Source organism: Vanessa atalanta, chromosome 15 (assembly GCF_905147765.1).
Source record: "Vanessa atalanta chromosome 15, ilVanAtal1.2, whole genome shotgun sequence".
Lineage (NCBI taxonomy): Eukaryota > Metazoa > Arthropoda > Insecta > Lepidoptera > Nymphalidae > Vanessa > Vanessa atalanta.
Window position 1 is genome coordinate 4511147 of NC_061885.1, and position 19229 is coordinate 4530375.

General features: G+C 30.5%; 1 protein-coding gene across 10 annotated transcripts in view; it reads right to left on the bottom strand.

The window, feature by feature from the left end:
• Positions 1–1350: 1350 nt before the first annotated feature.
• The window catches only part of LOC125069092 (sodium/hydrogen exchanger 3), a 36570-nt gene continuing 18691 nt past the window's right edge, over positions 1351–19229 (bottom strand). For 7 of the 10 annotated variants that reach the window (XM_047678446.1, XM_047678444.1, XM_047678445.1 and 4 more), the window contains exons 3-20: positions 14697–14967; positions 10158–10421; positions 9705–9930; positions 9403–9630; positions 9039–9256; positions 8658–8741; positions 8192–8400; positions 7983–8108; positions 7748–7905; positions 7505–7655; positions 7004–7144; positions 6571–6637; positions 6025–6111; positions 5177–5377; positions 4412–4465; positions 4114–4293; positions 3312–3660; positions 1351–3139 (exon numbers count right to left, since the gene is read on the bottom strand). In XM_047678446.1, the coding sequence (XP_047534402.1) occupies positions 2947–3139; positions 3312–3660; positions 4114–4293; positions 4412–4465; positions 5177–5377; positions 6025–6111; positions 6571–6637; positions 7004–7144; positions 7505–7655; positions 7748–7905; positions 7983–8108; positions 8192–8400; positions 8658–8741; positions 9039–9256; positions 9403–9630; positions 9705–9930; positions 10158–10421; positions 14697–14967 (3207 nt within the window). In that variant the 3' untranslated portion in view covers positions 1351–2946. The remainder of the gene's footprint in view (positions 3140–3311; positions 3661–4113; positions 4294–4411; positions 4466–5176; positions 5378–6024; positions 6112–6570; positions 6638–7003; positions 7145–7504; positions 7656–7747; positions 7906–7982; positions 8109–8191; positions 8401–8657; positions 8742–9038; positions 9257–9402; positions 9631–9704; positions 9931–10157; positions 10422–14696; positions 14968–19229) is intronic. The other 3 variants (XM_047678451.1, XM_047678452.1, XM_047678453.1) reach the window with 3 other exon arrangements.

Genomic DNA, 19229 nt, shown 5'->3' on the forward strand with positions numbered 1-19229 from the left:
TCAGGATAACCTCGGTATATTCGAAAAGGCGGAAAATTCAAAGTTGTATAAATTTGTATTAAAGTAAAAAAGTAACAATCTCTTAATGTCCTACTGCCTGACAGTACACCACGCTGCTCCAGAGAGATTTGGTGGATATACGTTTACGACTTTTTTATTTCACCGCCAAGAACGAGATTAATTATATACACAAATTAAGCACATTCATTTAGCGTTGCTTGCCCTGGGTTTGAACTCTGAATCTTCGGTTAAGATTCTCATCTTGTAACATCAAGGCTCATCTATAATATAATGGAAAAAAATTAACAATCAAATAGAGGTTGGTAGCAATAAGAGTAATGTGGAATTGAAATAATAAGAAACAATTCAATTCATATCATTTATTTCAAAGAAATGCTTTACATTCTATCGTTTAATTAATTAATTAATGATAGTACAACAATGTTAAGATCATTTGAACAATGAGTTGTGGTTATCTAAGCTAGGCACTATTTGTTTTTCAATTGACACACCATAGTTCATGAAAAGCTTATTGATATTAAGTAGGTACACTTAATATTCTAGTTTAGATGTTTAATAAGACCATATCAAATGGCTTGTAGCAATATTAAGTGCGACCGGTGATTAATTTTAAAACCTATATTATGCTTAAAGCAATTTTTTATTTTTATTTACAAATTTGTTTAATAAAATTTACAAATGTATGTAACACTTCATTTGTTAATGTTAAATTTAACACGAAGAATAAGTTTGTTACAAAAAAGGTTCTAAGTACTTTAAATGAAATAAAACAATCTATTACAATATAACCATTGCACAAAAAAGTAGCAAATACGAAGACGGAGAACAGTATAATCGTATAAAAAGATCACTTGTAGGTAGTTAATTGACGAATAAAAAAAATAAGTTCAATACATTTAGTCTTGATCGTATTTTTTTATTTCGTACTTCTAGATTCAAAACACTTTTAGATCTATCAGTGTAGCCATAATATAACTTTAAATACATTATTGTAATTACAAGCTTGGATATAACTGTGTTTAAATCAAAACAAATAGATACATTCGATGAAATCCGAAAATCATCGGGTGTTAAAAAAATTAAGACTACCACTATTGTCGAACTTCTATCTATATTTCAACTTTTTATCTACGCATTAACATATTTTTACTTAGATAGAATAAATACATAATATAAGAACACTATTTACAATAAATATCACAACGCCCGTGATGATAATAAGTAAAATAAAATATTAATACCTACATACTTTATACGTGCTGTTTTTGTCATGCAACACAGGCATACGACCTAAGTACTTCAATGTTATATTCATCATCATTCATCAAAAAAGCATACTATTCAATATAAAGACATTATATTTGTTGTCTGTTAAAACTTTTTAGTAAAATAAATACAATCAACTAAAAATAAATCAATAATATAAATTTCATTTTTCGTGTATTTTTGCGTCACTAGCCTTGGTGTACGTAGGTTTTGCGGTTAATTTAATTTAATCAACTTATTTTTATGGAAATAAAAAAAACACGAGCGACAAATAAAATGTGTTATTTTAGATTTTAAGCTTATACATATCAACTTCATATGTACCTAAAATGTTTTAAAATAAAATTGTTTTAGGCCTCTCCATGAGACTAAAACTCGGACAATAGATTTATTGAACGAAAATTAAAAAAAAAACAATGTAATGGGTACTAGCGCTATTATTGTACTAATTGCCTTAAATGTATTTATAAATGTTTCTTAATTGATCTAAGTACACAATTAAATTTTCTAATGGCAACAATATAACTTTTAGACTAACTAGCTATTATCAAACTTACAAGCACTTTATTCATTTTAATTTCTAACTTAAGAAAGATCTCTAACATTGTGACGTCACATTGCCAATGACAGTAATATTAACATACTTTTTAGGATTCCGTACCTTAGAGCGAAAAGAATGATCCCTTATAAACATTTCCTTATTTAATTACAGGGACTCATTTGATACATATTCAATGTTGTAACTGATACAAGTAACAAGTAACTGCATTTCTTCACTCAAGGTACACTATTTAGATACAACCATTGTGCTTTATTCGTTAAACATAATTTTTATGTAGGTTTTTATAACGCATTATACACTATTACAAAGCCTAATTTGTTTTTGGGGCCATTCTATAAAAAATCAACAATATTTGCTTGGATTCAGTCACTGTGTAAGTAGATATTAAGAAGTTTTTAAAGATTTATGAGATTTTAATGTAACAATGATTATCTACATAATATTTATTATATATACATCACACTTAACCATATATGTATTGTCATTGGCAATTGTTGCCATTTTTAAAAACAATTCGAAAACCGCGCTACTTTTTTTAAATTACCTACTGTTTTCTATATAAATATTATTATCTATTTTTATTTGATTTAAGAATATCACCAGTTGAAAAATTTATATTTATTAAAAGAGCATAGAAAAATACTGAAGAGTATGAACTGACTACCAGCATTTTGTTTTTATTGGTATGATTCGTATGGTTGGTGATAAAAAAAATAAAAATATAAAATTATATAGTATGTAAGTAATACTGTTCTCTCAAAAATGTTCTAACATTTGAGCCTAACTGCATAAATTGGTTTTATTAAGTTTATACAAACAAAAATTAAACGATCCGAAAAACATATTATTGACTAATTGTTTTTTTATGAAAAGTCTCCATCAATCGTCACTACACGATAAAACATAATATGTAAATATTTAAGACAGAGATCGTTAAAGTACTGTGCGTCAAATTTTTTTACCCCAAAAGGTCTTTGATTGATCACAAAATATTCTCTTACATACAAAAATATGAAAGAAATCTTGAGATTCAGCACCTACTCTAGTGTTCTGTATTTAAGCAGTGGCAACCTATCTTGGTTACCACGGCGGCGCACTCAGGTGTTTTCATCTGACGATTCATCAGACGAGGAGCTCGTGAGGAGATTAGAGGCCATGGTGAGCTGGCGATTGAAGGGTTCCCTGGGTAAACTCTGCTGACCCAGAGCAAGTCGTCGGACACCCATTCGCTCACTCTCAGGCAATGATTTACTGCATTTCTCTTCGGTTATCGCATCACGTGACAAAGATCTAAAATGAACACCAAATATATGTTGTAATATGAGGTTATATAAAAATACTCTTCATTATTAAACTAACTATTCTTAAACTTTTGTATACGAATCAAATAAAAAACATTACTATCATTATTCTATGAGGTTTCTAAAATATTTATTTATTAGATATATAGTTAATGACATACCCCGTCAGTTCCAGCATCGATCCTCGTCTACATTGTCCTCGATGTGGTCCCTGCATAATACTAGCTGGTCGCGACGATGCACCAAGAGGATCTGAATGAGCCACATCTTCCATAAGTAGAACCGAGGGGCCACCGAGACTTGTACTTCTTTTCGACAGCAAACTCGGTCCTTGCTTCGGTTGTGAGTATAAAGATTCTCCTTTCATAGATGAACTATCACCTTTAATAGAATCAACTTTTCCTTCCGAATCAGAGGCAATCGGTAGATCTGCGGCTTGCGTTGAACTAGAACTCTCTCTTCGGAATAGACCTATGATAGATTTCGGGTGTTTTGGCTTCTCTATACCGCCTATTGGGATGATGAAGAAGGTGTTTCAACGGGTAGGGGAAAGTAAGGAAAATAAAAAAGTATGAGAAGATATCGATATATTATAATATTAATTAATTTCTTTATTTAAGTGCTGGATAAGCAATGTATTTACATGAATGCCAAAAATAACCTACCTAAGGAATTTTAAATACAGGCAATTTGAAAGATATTATTGGATTTAATCTGCTCAGGTTAAATTAAACGATATCGTGGTGGGTGCTAAAAAGTACTTATTAATAGAGTCATAAAATTTAACAAATGAAGGCGGTGTGGGTTACAGAATACAACTGATACCATAACGAAAAATATTACATATGATACCTTACTATCTAACCTAGAATTAATTTAACTTCTGATTTTTTTTTTATATCTATCTGTATATACTTAAGAATTGCTTTTAAAAACATTAAATATTCTTTATTTAAAACTTACCTAGAAAAGTGGCAGAGGGTGAGCTATAAGCTAAGTATTCTTTATTCGATGCCCAGGAGGGGAACTCGGATTGCTTAAGGGCGGTTGTCCCTTCAGCTTCCTCCCGTTTCCATGGTAACATTGTCTCTGTAGCCGTCGGAGTGGCGACGCGGGCTTGTTCCGCTACTGTCATATATGTGTCTATACAGAATGAGATATGATCCTTTATGTAAATCAAATTTATTTTGACCACATTCAAAAACATACCAAATTGTCGAAATATTTAGAAAATAATGTCTTATGATATAAAATACTCTACCATTGTCATCCGACATTCGCCTCTCGTCCTCTTCAAGAATGTCTTCATTGGGAACTAAAAGAAAAACAACGAATTAATTTCTTCCTTAAATATAGTAATGTAATTACCTCATGCTTCTAATATTTGGCAATGGTCACGGAAAATGCATTTGCTATTTTGATATTGGCAATAATTCAAACGGAAGTTTACAAATAATATTCATTGCTTTTGTTATTAAATTAAACTTTTAACATATAATTTAACTTTTAATTATATAACATAAGATATAAAATTGCTGAAAGACAAATACTTACAAATCCCATGCGAATGATTTTTAAAAAGTTTCATTAGTCAAAATGGAATTAAATTGATCTTAAATGACATATTTGAATAATTAATGATGATAATATACAATATACTAAACGTAATGCGACTTGCGTACAATAGTAGAAAACCAAATATACAAGATTTATTATTATTTAAAAAATATATTAGTTTAGTGATTTTTTTATTATAGTTAAAATATAATGTAAATATTAGTTCTCGAACAATTGGTTTTCTTATTCTATAATGAAGACTAAAACAAACATCTACGAGATCACATATAAATTAGAAGGACATCGACATGCAAGGGAATCTCAATTTTTATTGGTCAGATGACCAAAAAAGCGCCGATACTATATAACATTAACATAAAGATAGCTCAAGCAGAATGCGCTTTAAAGTAAACCTTTGGTCATCCAGAAGCGAACAATTGTTGTTTTAAATTTTTGTTAATACACATACCGAAGTTATACGTGGATCTGTCCCTTCTCCACGGTAAAGATTTCTCAACAGCTGTCGGCAGTATCTCTTCAGGTGTTTTAGCGTACTGTTTTACGATTCTCGCTTTCAGAGGATTGAAGCCAGGCAGGTTAGCCAATTGATTTAGAAGAGAACTACTATTCTCTTTATGCGACGACGTTGGACTGACTTCATCGTATCCAGCTGATAATTTAGGATCGCCAGTTTTCGAGAGTATTTGTTAGTTTGCGGTGCCACATGAAGTTGCCAGAAGGGAAGAAAACGACGATCAAACACAAAAAAATGGTAAAAAGCGGATATGAGCAAGTGAAAAATACGTATAAAAGGGTTACGTCACAGAATTCATACTAGCAAACTTAGCGTTTTTGTAGGTATAATTAGTCAATTAAATGTATAAAATGAAGACACACGCGCATCAAAATACAAGCGACTAAGCTATCGGTTTGATTTCATAATAACTTTTAATTTAATCGTTAAAAAATAATTTATAAATCGTCATTTTCAACATGCTATCATTCCCATATAAATATCTGTGTCGGAAGAAAGTTTTATTTATAGTTTTTAAATACGTACCAATCTGTTAATCCCATAACATTTTAATTAAATTTGTTAAAGTAAGTAAAAGTAAACTGTAAAATAAGTAGCAAACAACACTTTATCCACAACAACAAGGTTATCTGAATTTGAACATATTAAGAAATTAATAAATAATTGAATTATAAACGATAAACGTCAATCACAGACGTATTTAATGTTCAAGAAACATTCAGTAAAAGAAATGTTCAAATCCAAAATAAGGATATTCGACGTATCACATGCAAAATACCTACGGGATTTTGCAGTGAATGTTATACCGCCATCATCATTCTCCCGACGTGGCTGCTCCTCATCCTCTTGCAATACTTCATCAATGTAGTCTGTTGACAATACATACTGACTGTGATTGAAATTAATAACCACGAAATAATTAATATAGATATAAAATATTTTAAAAATCATTTATAATTTATTGAATCTTACTTGACATTACCGTTTACATATCAAATTCAAATAGTTTTACTTATAGATTCGTGTTGGGCGTAATGTTTCAATTCAAACACATCAAAGACAGTTATGATCACATGTATGCAACATAATATAGCGTGTGTGATATAAAAACATAAAATTTTGCAATATAAGCTTTGTGATTTTATAAAATAAAAGCGTAATACCAAAAGTATAAAAAGCGACTAAGAAATCAATTGGTCGCAAATTAAAGAAGAATAATTGTGCCTGCAAAAAAATATAAAATTTCTGATCCCACACGTGCATGCGACTGACACTCGTGTTAGTATTAAAGAATTATTAAGTACCTAATCTATAATATTTTTTTTTACCGTGCGTGAACTGTTTGGCCGAACCGTTTTGCTGGAATTCGGGGAAAGTTACATGATTTTTTCCATCCTGTAATAAAAAAAAAACCTTGAACATCAACATGCAATTAACCGATAATAATAAATATTAAAAAATCATTAATAAATGTGAAATAATACAGTAATCGATAGAATATGGTATCTACCCAAACGGGCTTGCAAAAAGCCCTGCCAGCAAGTAATTTATTAATTAGTATCACTCGTGTAGTTTTCCTATTATTTTTATAATTTTTAACGTATAGGTACTCTATAGCTCATTCATATATTCAAGACTTATAAAGGTTTTATTGATTTTGATTTTTGTTTAAATTCCTAATAAAAAACAATGACCGTAAAAGTAACATATCCAAATATTAAACACATACTGCTTCGAATAAACTAAACACTATGTACTCACTTGCTTGCCTCTCTTACTGCGCTTATGGTGGTGTTTGCGATCGCCCACTAGTCTGCGTATATTCATATGCGTTTTGTAGTTAACCTGTGTGCCCAAATCACGATCGTTTACGGCATGTCGACTGTAACTCAAACGACGGTGCTGGAGACAAATATAAGGAGATAAATAAAGGATTTTATAAATTTATCGTTAAATGCACATCTGATTAATGGGCTCAGACAAAATATTTAGATTTCTGAGTATTCATTTTAATTTTAATTTCGATTTAAATGTTTTATTTTTTATTATTAGAAATATTCATTGCATAAACTGTTTTCTATGCAATGGTTGTTCTCAATTCCTAATGGAAACTCTCAACGTCTTGAATAAGAAATTAGAAACAAAACAGAATATCATATTCTCGATTTTTGCTCTACAACTCAATCTGAGCTGGGGTGTGGAGAATTACATTCAACTGACCATGATATGATAGTGAATATATACATAACTATTAACACTTACGCGTCGATATGGTTTGCATAGTTCTTCTGCAAGCAAATGGTGAATTCTAGCGTCTGTTAAATCCTTTTTGGACGGATTATATTCCAATTCCTGCATGTCGATATTCCAAGTTGATGAATCTAATTGAGTAAAACTCGGGCTGAAACATTTTCTTTTTTGAAAATAATCAAAATGTTGTTATGCAAATATTATAAATATTATTCTTTGGAATTGTATTCTGATGTATTTTTATCGAATAAATACCTTCCATTGAAGTTAGAATTAGTATAATTCTTAAAGATTGCTGACATTGACTCAGCGCCGGAAATGTTCCCAATGGTCGAGGCATTCCTTTGCATGTATTCAATGGCGTCTCTCATAGCAAGCTTTGAATAAGTCTCTAGAATCTTTGGCTCAGCTCCCTGAGAATTTAATCAAATAATTTCAAATAAAGGTTTATCTATCAATACTGATCACGCATTTTATTGATAATTATTACCTGATAGTTCCTTAGCAAGAATGGTCTTATAAATTTATTGTCGAATCTCTTAAATTTATCTCGCATGTGATGGTTCCCATGTTTTCCCGATATATCTTCTATGCCCGCCATCAAGTGATCCATGAACTGGATTTAAACAGCAATTTAGGAAATTTCCACATCTGGTTAACGAATAGAATGTATTTTAATTTGAATACAAATAAATTTACCCTCTCGTGTATACGTTCATTCATCGTTGGCTTTCTCTTCTCTGCAGTTTTGACGTTCAATATCTTCACAAGTGGTTTTATTGTTATTCCTTGAATGAATACCGTAAAGTATATGACTGCAATCGTAGTTGTTACGAACATTGGCTGAAGTTTCACTACTTCTGGGTCTATTAATAGTACCAATGCAAATGCGACCGCGCCTCGAAGACCTGTGTAGTAAGAGTAGATTTAGGCCATGGGTGTAGTTGTTTACATAGAATCTTTTATTGCTTGCACACATAAACAAACATGCTAGTATAAAATACTGGCAGTTATTTTAAATGGGTCGATGGTATAATGTAATAAATGTTTGGAGCAAGATAGAAATAAACACGTTTTAATGGTCATTCAATTTTGTTATAAAGGTATACATGTGTGTGTATATATGTGTAAAAGTTACATAAATGCATTTAAAAAAATATTTTACCTCCATATGACATGACGAATTTTTCAACAGTATTTAGTTTGTGCAGACGGAACTTATTAGCTACTGCACTAAATATATAAACTCCTAAAAGAACAAAATAAACATTTTAATTTTATAATTTAGTTCCATATTGGTCTAAACACAAGTCTTTAAGACTATTGATTATTATTGAATTAAGCTAATGGAAACAGAAAATATACTCAAATAAAAATAAGTATAGAAAACCTCAACATAGAAGAATTCCAAACCTTTTTGGGAATCATTCGTTGTAATACCTAAACGCTTATGGGATATTTACTAGGAACGTCTTTACGTATATGAATATACACGGATTAAATTACTGCTATGTTGTAATTCATAATTTAAATACTAATGTCTCACCTATTATGCGAAAGACTGAGCAAAAAACGATGGTCAATAAGACAAACCAAGTATTCCAATCATGGTTGTTGTTGACAGTCGCCACACCGAGGAACATGAATATAATTGTTTCCGATGAAGACGATAACATCTTCATAGTATATTTAATGGTTGTGTGTGATTTGTGCGATATATTGCCTTCCACATAGTTCTTCATTGTTATCCCGCAAAATGTGATACTAATATAAATAAATAAACACGTTAATACTGATCAATCTGATGGTAAAAGCCTTTAACTTATAAAAAACGTTACGCGGATAAGTTTTTTTATTACATTTTTAAGTGTCATTTTATACGATATATTTTGAATAAGTATGGTACTCACGCTAATATTCCGCTCATGTGGAACATTTCAGCATTTAAATATGCTAAATATGCCATAACGAATATAAAAATGGGTTCAATAACTCTCACTTCATTAGTGAAGCGAGTTACAAGGCCGGTACCAAAGCCCCATATGACACCAATGCAAGTACCACCAAGTGCTACTACCAGAAAAGATGCAAATCCAGCAAGGAAATCAGTATACATAAGCCGAGATGCACCCATCTCTCTGCAAAATAATGGTGTCATTTATATTATGTTTTGCGATACTTTTTCAACATCATAACTGTGTTATTTACTTACGTATATGCCTCAAACATATGATACAATACTACAGTAACAGCATCATTAAGTAACGATTCTCCAAATACAACGATATAGAGCACTTCGTCCACATGTATTTCTTCAAAAACCGCAAGAACTGCAACTGGGTCCACTGCAGAGATCAGTGCTCCAAATAACAACATGTCCAGTAATGGCGTTGTACATCCAAACATTCCAGTTTGACCACAAGCCCATAAAGACGCACCTATTAACAAATAATTATTATTGTACAAATTACAAAACTGTAAAACACATGAAATAATAATAATATATGTATTTATACAATATCAAAGATTACTTTGCATCAATAGTAATATAAAATATTATATAAATATCTAAAAATTAATAAAAAGACGTTTGTTACTAACAACAAAATCACGTTTAAAAAGTACGTGTATACTTTTGTATTTATCATACGTAAAACCAACGTACCTATTGTTAAAGTATTGAACACGGTACCAACTACGGCAAACAGCAGAATAGTTCCGAGATGGTCGAAGAATAATCTATTAGGCATAAAATATCCAGCGTCTAATATAATTGGCGGCAACATGTAGAGAAAGAACGTGTCAGGTGTGAGCGGCTGAACATGGACACTGTGAGTACTCAAAAGAAGAGCACCAATTAAAACTCCAACAAAGATAAGCAAACATGATTCCGGAAACATTTTAGACAATTTTGGTGCCATGTGAAACCCTGAAATAAAAAGGCACATTGAATATAAATAAATGAAGCTCCATACAATACTCAGTGTGGGTAAATATTTTGTGACCTAATATGTCTTCGATAGTATTAGACTTACATATGAGACGTATAGTATAATGTTATATTTGTTTAAAAGTTTATTACGTATTAACTACCTACTTACTACATATGCATCAGGTTTGCCACCTACGTTAATCGTAAAGCGCAGTATAATGTTTTTTCATCATTATCAAATGCTAAATTTGAAATAACATTTTCCTTTTTTAATTTAAAAATATATTAAACATAGAGGTATCCCACTAAATTATATATTATACAAAGTAAAAATTATAAGCGGGTAAATGCTATTAAATGCAAAAGGTATTCTTTCAAATGTGTTTGAAAAATATTATATTTGCATTTATAATCTTATTAAGAAATACTGATCAGTTTTCATACATATTTTATCATTCTCATAAATTTAATTAATTATCATATTATTTTATATTATCTGATTCATAAATAATACAAAGAAAAGTCTTATATGCCGCTTTTATTTCACTTTAGCCATAGAGCTACTGATAGAAATTTGTGACTTAATATATAAGTCAGTGTCAATATCAAAATATTGAATTATAAAATATTTACTTAAAAACATTGAAAGATTTGTAAAATTTCCAAGTGGCTTCGAGACGAGTTAAAATTTGATAATGATATAGTTTGTTTTTCATTAAATGTTTTACAACGATTTAAGATATGAATAATTCATTCAACTTAAAAAGAAATCATATAAAATCCTTAACAAACTTAGTAGACATTTTTGCTCCTAGAAAGTTTCATAATGTTTATCATACTCAAAAAGGAAAAAATGTGTATGTTCCACAAAACAACAGAGATTGTTGCAATTACAATAATAAAAGAAATTCATATAGCAATGAATCTACTTTTATAGAAACACCTTACGTTACAAGTGAAAAATATCATGCTTTAAATAAAAATAGCAGTGACAAATCCGTTATAAGATCATCCAGCACCTTTTTTTATGACTTGGATACAATAATTAAAAGACACTCGTATCATTGTATCCCTCAACTAGCAGTTTTAAACAATAATATTAACGTGAGCGATAAAACAAATTTAAGTGGATTTAGTGGTAAATCGGAAGCTATTGTTCAAAAATGTTCCACTTTGATTCAACCAAAGTTACGTCTACAGGATAGTTTTCATATAAATGTTAAAAAAGTAAAGAAGAAACGCTTAAATAAACCAAAACTATCTTCGGATATTTGTCTTAATGACAACGATGATGCATACTATGATGCAAATCTTTTTGCCAAACGTAAACACGATCGAAAGCAAAAATTTTGGTCGTACTCTAAATATCATACGGATTATGACAAACCAGAACAAAAAGAAAAAATATCGAAGAAGAAAGACCGTGGGAAGCGTACTGAAGACCCTTGTCCATGTCAATTATTTTCGTATGCTTGTCCATGTACAGATAAAAAGTCTCTGACTGAACTGGCTAAAAATAACAAATGTCTAACAGTAGCCGATCAAATTACTAGTACTACAAAATTTGCGTCTGATTTGATAAAACAAAATAAAAAGGGTAAATTGAAAATTTCTAAGTGTGATCAAAATCATGGCAGTAAACCTATAAATATTAATGTTACTGAAACAATAGAAAAATGTGATATGGAACACAAAACTGTACCTAAGCAGAATGTAGTTAGTACAACAAGAGTAAATTACATTAAAGTTAAATCTAAATCTAAAAAGCACATAATTTGTCCAAAATGTAAAGAAAAAGTTGAAATTTTAAGCACTACAGAAGAGGAAGATTATGTGAAGCCAAATAACTCTCCTTTAAATGAAAATATTAATTTGAAAGAAAATATTATTAACAAAGAGAATAATGATATCTGCAGTCACAGTCCGCCTTGCGAAATGATACCAGTTTGTCAAATTTTGCCTACTGAAACATACACAAATTCGAAATGTGTAGAAAACGTATCTACAATAAGGAATAACACAAAAATGATAAGAATAACAAAAGCTTGTAGGCATCACCCACCATGCATTGTTGTGCCGTCCTGTCAAAGAGCAAATGTTCTTAAAAATAATTGTGAATTTATACCGCCTTGCTTGCACCACCCTCGATGTATTAATTTGCCTCTATGCGTGCCTTTTGCTAAAAACTTTTATTATGATGACATTTTAAATAAAAATGAGGAGATTATTAGCACTGATTGTAGTCCACAACAAAGATATATGTCCGCTTATCAAGGTGAATCGCTCATCACCACTGAAGACCAACATTATAATACAACACAGAATACGTGCGAGTATTTTAGCGAATATTCGCCCAGATTTTCCTTGAACCCTAAAATGACTTGCATATCACCAACATTATCACCTTATTTTCCTAGTCCAATGCCATGTAAGTGTTGTACGGCTAGTAAATCTTGTCAATACGATTGTATTGATTGCAAGTGCATACCAAATATTAATCTAAAAGACAAAGCAAGCGTCGATGCAATTGTATATATTAGAGACGTGGGTTGTCAATTTAGAAATAAGGTTTTTTCTCCCCGAGATTCATTGCTTTATTCAAAGACATCTAGCAATTCATTTAACTTAAAGTCAATAAGCAAAACTGGAAAATATTCCAATAAATTTCATACTCTACGATATGAAGATAAATATACACATCCTTTTTCTGGCGAAGAAATGTCTATGTCAATTTTTACAACTTCTTCTTTGGAAATTGATGCTGATTGTCCATCACATGGGAAACAAACTGGTAGGGTGTATACTGATTTTAGTCCAAAATCAACAGCATCTCCTTTTGTAACTGTTCCTACAGGTAAACCTTGCACAAATCAAATATTAGCATATTACCTACCAGTATCTAAAAGAATCAGCCAAAAAGTTACCAAGAATGATAGAATTAATAGCCTTTCACATGTAAGTGTGAGCAAGACCAAACATCGAAGAAGCTTATTAAAAGGAAAACGCAAAAATGTATTTACTGTTAGACGACAAAAAAAGTCCAGGCAACGCTCAAAATATACATGGCATTCGAGTTCTTAAGCTGTCCTTATCTTATAAAAAAAATACACAATATTTATTGTTCAAATCTCATTTATACATAACAATGCATAAAAAGTACATGTTGCCTTATTATTTCAAAAGCTTTTCCACCCAATATGTATTTGAGTAGTAGAAAATGAGTTTTTATAAAATGTTTTTTTTTTATTTTTGCAAGAGATGCACTAAAGCAATGATATTCTAATAAACTACTTACTAGAACATCATTGCACTAAAGACAAAATCGATCATTTTTTTTTATACTATTGATATTAAAGTAAAAATTACAGACCACAGATTAATATAATTTTATGTTTCAATTTTAAATTTGAATTATGGCGAGCATTAATAACAGTGTCTAATGTGAAATGCAAAATAAAACAGTTTTTTCTTTTGACTTAAGTTCTAGTTAAATTTCTGTAGATTTATAATTGCTTCGGCTTTACAATGAGCGTGAAATTAAAAAATATTCAACGATCGATGTTGAGATAAAAGTATATAGATTCTAATGTAAATAGTTTTTATAATATTGGGTTTCTTATATAAAAATATGTAGAAATTACACAAATGCCTTTAAATATAATTTTATGAAAACCTACCTATTATATTTGTATTCTACATAAGTGCTATAACGTTGTAGCTTAAAGCGAGTTTATACTTGAAAGTTACGTAGAAAGCGCTGAAGTTACCGCGAGTCGCATCCTGTAAGTGATACGTCTTGACTACAAGCTCTTAAAAGTAATTAATGTGTTGCTATTTTCATTGTTCTAATTCTGTCTACAACATGAATGACCTACACGTACTAACGGCTGATACTCTGCACGTGTCGATATAAATAGCATCTAATGCGAAACTACTATTAACTAATATCGTCATTTGCGTATGATTCTGCTTGATTATAAAACCAGATAACATTTTAAATCATACGACGGAATACATCCGATTCACACAATCTGTCAGTGTCAAGTGAATAATGTTTCTAAATATTGGTTTAAAGCAATGCTCATAATTCAATTTTATCCAAATCGACGTAAGAATGCCCACATGATCAGACGGACTTCATTTATTTACATAATAAATGATCATTAAATTAAATATTGTTATATTCTAATAATCGTAATAGAAATTGATTTCAACTGTCACTGTATTCAAAATACACATACTATATTAAATAAGAATGTAGAAGAGTCCTACCTATTTTAGCGAGACTGGCAAAGAAAATCCAAACGCCAATTAGAAACGGGGTCTCCACCCTGTGGAATTCCACGGCCGCTATAACAAATGTCCTTTCCTTCTTTGGTTTGGCGGTGGTCGTGGTTTCCGTCGTCGTTTCCTGTTGTTGTCGTAGCTGAGTGCCTGGCGGCTCTCCTGGCAGCGGAGCCACCGGGCCCATGGGCCCGAAACCGAGCCCTGGATACGTGGAGATCCCATCGACTGTTATGGACGGACTCTGTTTTGTAGTGCTCTAGAAATATATAAGAAATAACATTACATTAATTTGTTTCTTTTTATTTTTAAACTCCTTGTTATAACAATAAACAAATATATTTACAAATACGAATTAGTTACCGATTTTGTTATATAAAATTTTAAGTTAACGAATCATTTTGAAACAAAACTTAAGCAACCTTTTCCAGCGATTTAAATATCTAAATCAATGCAATAGCGCTAAAATGAACTCATTGAAAAGTGTTTTTTTTTTTTTGTAAAATTCGTTTATTTTTATCAATAAATTTTTTGTTAACATATAATGGAAAAACGTACTTCATTCTCTGTTGTTATCCCCAAAATCCGGCTTTGATTATATTTGCTAATATACAAAACTAATAGGGTATTGATCTTCTGAGAAGATATTTAAGCGTACATTTAAAACAATGTATTAATATTAGTCATGGCTTTTTGCCATCGAGTTTAATAGTATAAGACATACAAAAATATAATATAGGTATTAAATATAATGGGTACTAGATAAAAACCCGCTCGGGTAAAATAAATAAAACTAAGCAAATCTAAATATACTAACTACCCCAGTACGAAATTATTATTTGGAACACATTTTCTGAACGCACCCATAAACGTCAAACATGGCCGCCCGTTGAACTGTCATGTCATTGAATTTTATGGATTTAATATCGAAATAATAAATAATCTGTGCCCTGTTGGTACAACTAAAAGCCATTAAACTGAGAATTGAATATCGAAATATCACAATCATACTAATTTTGCGGATATACGTTGTCGGCTAAAAAAACATTATTTTTTAACGATCTATAATTTTGGATTGATTTTGATCGGTTCTATCGTAGACTTGAACGAAATTATTTAGTGGGTATACCTAACGTAAACATTTGACTGACAGGTATAATCAATTAATTATATTTTTTCAATACCATATAATAAGGAACCAATCCAATACAATTTATTAAATATCTCGAAGATACTTAACAAATTAAAGAATAACAATGAAACTTTAGACTCTTTAAACATTTTTATATCGTTTCATAATATTAATACCACTCCTTAACACTCTGTTAATTGAGTGTTTTTATTAACTGTCAATATCAATTAAAAAAAAAAAAAAACTTTTCGACGAATTAGATCGAGCTTTATTTTTTTCCCAATTCCTATAATGATGTTTCATTTGAAAGACGAAAGATTTATGCTTGTACTTATTTTGTAACACAAATCTCACGACAGCGTATACCTACTCGATATCTTCGCTAATATTATACCGCTTTTTAAAATACTTTTTTATTGAAGAGGCTATACTTTGTGAGCAGAGAAACTAGGCTATTTGTCACTTGTTTCTATAAGCAGTGTCGTCTCTTTTGAAGCGCTCGTGTGGGCCCATGATATTTACAGTGGTTGGATTTCATGGTGACGCTAACGCTGATCTCTATCCCAAAGATAAGTTCTTGTTAAAATCTACATTCTATAATACAGTTTCTTTAAAAAAAATTGCACCATATAAACTTACTGTTTAACTATATCATAACTTTTACAAAATGATATTTATATGGTAACTACAAAGGCAGTTTAGTTTAAAAATAACAGCTTTCAATTAGTCTTTATATTATATATATTATGAATATATGAAATTTAATTAATTCATTTTTAACAATTCATTTCATTTGAATTGTTCATAATTCATACATACAGGTAATCACTTTTAAATATTTGCTATTATATTTGTTATATTTCACAGTAAACATTTTTTCATCATTTCATTTCAACGTGGACTTAGTATTTATTGGTACTTATTGTTGTTGAAACTACTGAATATCCTGATTTCAGTTCTACTCGGAAGAATCTACTTTACGAACCGTGGTAGCTTTACGTGTTTGTACGAAATGCGTACTGTAACATGACGATTCAAAAGTGATTTTATGAGACTACTTGAATAAATAATATTTTCATTAGATTTGATAAAGGAACACTGTTAGTAAAAGTAAAGTTTTTTTTTTATTTACCTCCATTAGTAAGTTTTCATTTTCAATTTCATTTTTCATTTTCATTTTCAACATGATAACAATAAGTGCAACGATAACTTTTATTATATACAAATATATATTTTGTCTAACCTAAGTACTTTCGCCAAGAAACTTATAACGATAAGAAAAAAAAGAGTCTTTTTATAACGTACAAAAACAGATTTTCAGTTTCATCTTATACAGCTATTAAAGCTTAATGTTATAGGATAATAAAAATAAAGCTAACCTTTAAATATATGTTTTTATTTAATTTATATTATCAGCAACTACCACAAGTGAACATATGTAGATATTCATTTTATTTTGTAGGTATTTCATTTTAATCTCTTTTTACATTAAATTATTTTCTAACCTACTTATATAATAAAAGCAAAAGTTTATGAAGATAGTTGGATTTGTTAATTTATCACGCAAAAAAATTGAACTTATTTCGATTTTGATTGAAATTTGAAATAAAAATAGCTTAAATCTTGATTTAACGCATTGGCCACTAAACACCTGCCCTGCTCTCCTTATATTTTTGTATGTGAAAACGCTCTTCGTATTAAATATGAATAGGTTATCTGTTATCATGCTACAACATTTAACGATGCTTTTAATTCATGAAATTTTACAGTCTAAGTTAAAAACAAAAAAAAAATTATTAAAAAACATCATCAATGCGATATATAAAGTATAGATCGTTATCCATAATTTTGGTAACTTATTTAAACCATTGTTTAAATTCTGCGGAGTGAGGCTGAATTCTTGCCAGCTGCAGATTGTATCTTGACCTTTCTGCAGACACTTTGCCGGTTTATGTGACCTTGGCAATAGATATTCATTAGACTTATCTTTATACATTTTACACCCAATAAGCTCTTGCAATTTTATGAACGGTATAGCGACAAGTATACAATACTTCAAGAATAAATAATATTAGAAAACAAAACCATTTTTCTATTTTAATCTTTAAGACCACCAGAAAGAATTTTACCTTTACCAGTACCTACATAATATTAGAATTTATAAGTATATATTCGTTTTGTTAAAAGTCTATAGGTTTCTTACTGCTGTTGTAAGATCACCTTCTTTGGAATGGAGAAGATTTAGAGTTTATTCAACCATGCTGTTTCTACGATTTGGATGGTTACACGTTTGGCAGATTTTTTTCCGACACAAGGAGGTTCCTCAAGAAATTTTCCTTCACCGCCGAGCACTAGAAATTCTTTGCCACAAGGTTGTGTGGGTTTGAGTCCCCAATTTTATACATTTTCTTTTTTAAGCTGAGCTATCTTGGCTCAGTTTCTATTTAGTTTTTTTATATTAATGCATTTATCACATTGATTTTTATCGGTAAGGCCAAACCAAACCCGAATCTGCATAGATCCCATTATTTAATCTACCGCAAATCAGCAATGGTTTGAATCAACAGGTATAAGACAAATAATACTAAAAAGCAAAGGTGAACTCAAGTTTGTTCACAACCAAATCCAACATGAGCGAGGATGAGACATAAATAAGGGAACTTTATTCCAAAACTGGACATTATATCTTAAAAATTACGTTAAGATTATTTTAATAATTCCTTTGAAATCATTTTCTAATCAATTCTCAGCATCGAACTAAACAGAATAAACTATAAGCTCAATAAATATAAAGTTCGATAGGAAGTCAATCGGAGAGAAATGAAGTGCGGGACGACCTGATTAAGTATTTATCAGGCACGGAAGTGTAACTGCAAACATCTACGGGCTACTATTGAGAACTTCTAGACAGGAAAACCGTGGCATTCGAACCTGCATCCTCACTTTTTGCAGTCGTACAAACTTGCCACCATAATCAAATATAATTATAGTTAGTCTAACGCAGCAGTTAATTGACCTACAGGTGTTGTATGTGGTCGTGTATTTCTATAAATATTTATTAAACTGATTTTTATTGAAATCAAATCATTTAATTTGTGTTTATAATTAGTCCGCGATCAAAAATGTATCGTGTTCGTCAACATAAAATGTCAATGCATTAAGCATGCAGGAAACATATTGTGTCGGTTGAAATCCTGCCACGTGTTCTTTAAATGTATCGATCAATCCGCAGTAGGGCAGCGTGGTAGATTAAGCTCCAAGCCAATAGAACGCCTGAACCCAGAAGTGAAATTTATTACTGTGGAGCGGTATAGTATTTATTACTATTACCTTCGCACACTCCATTACAGAGGTTTAATACTATTATTATATGCAAAACGCAGTTACAA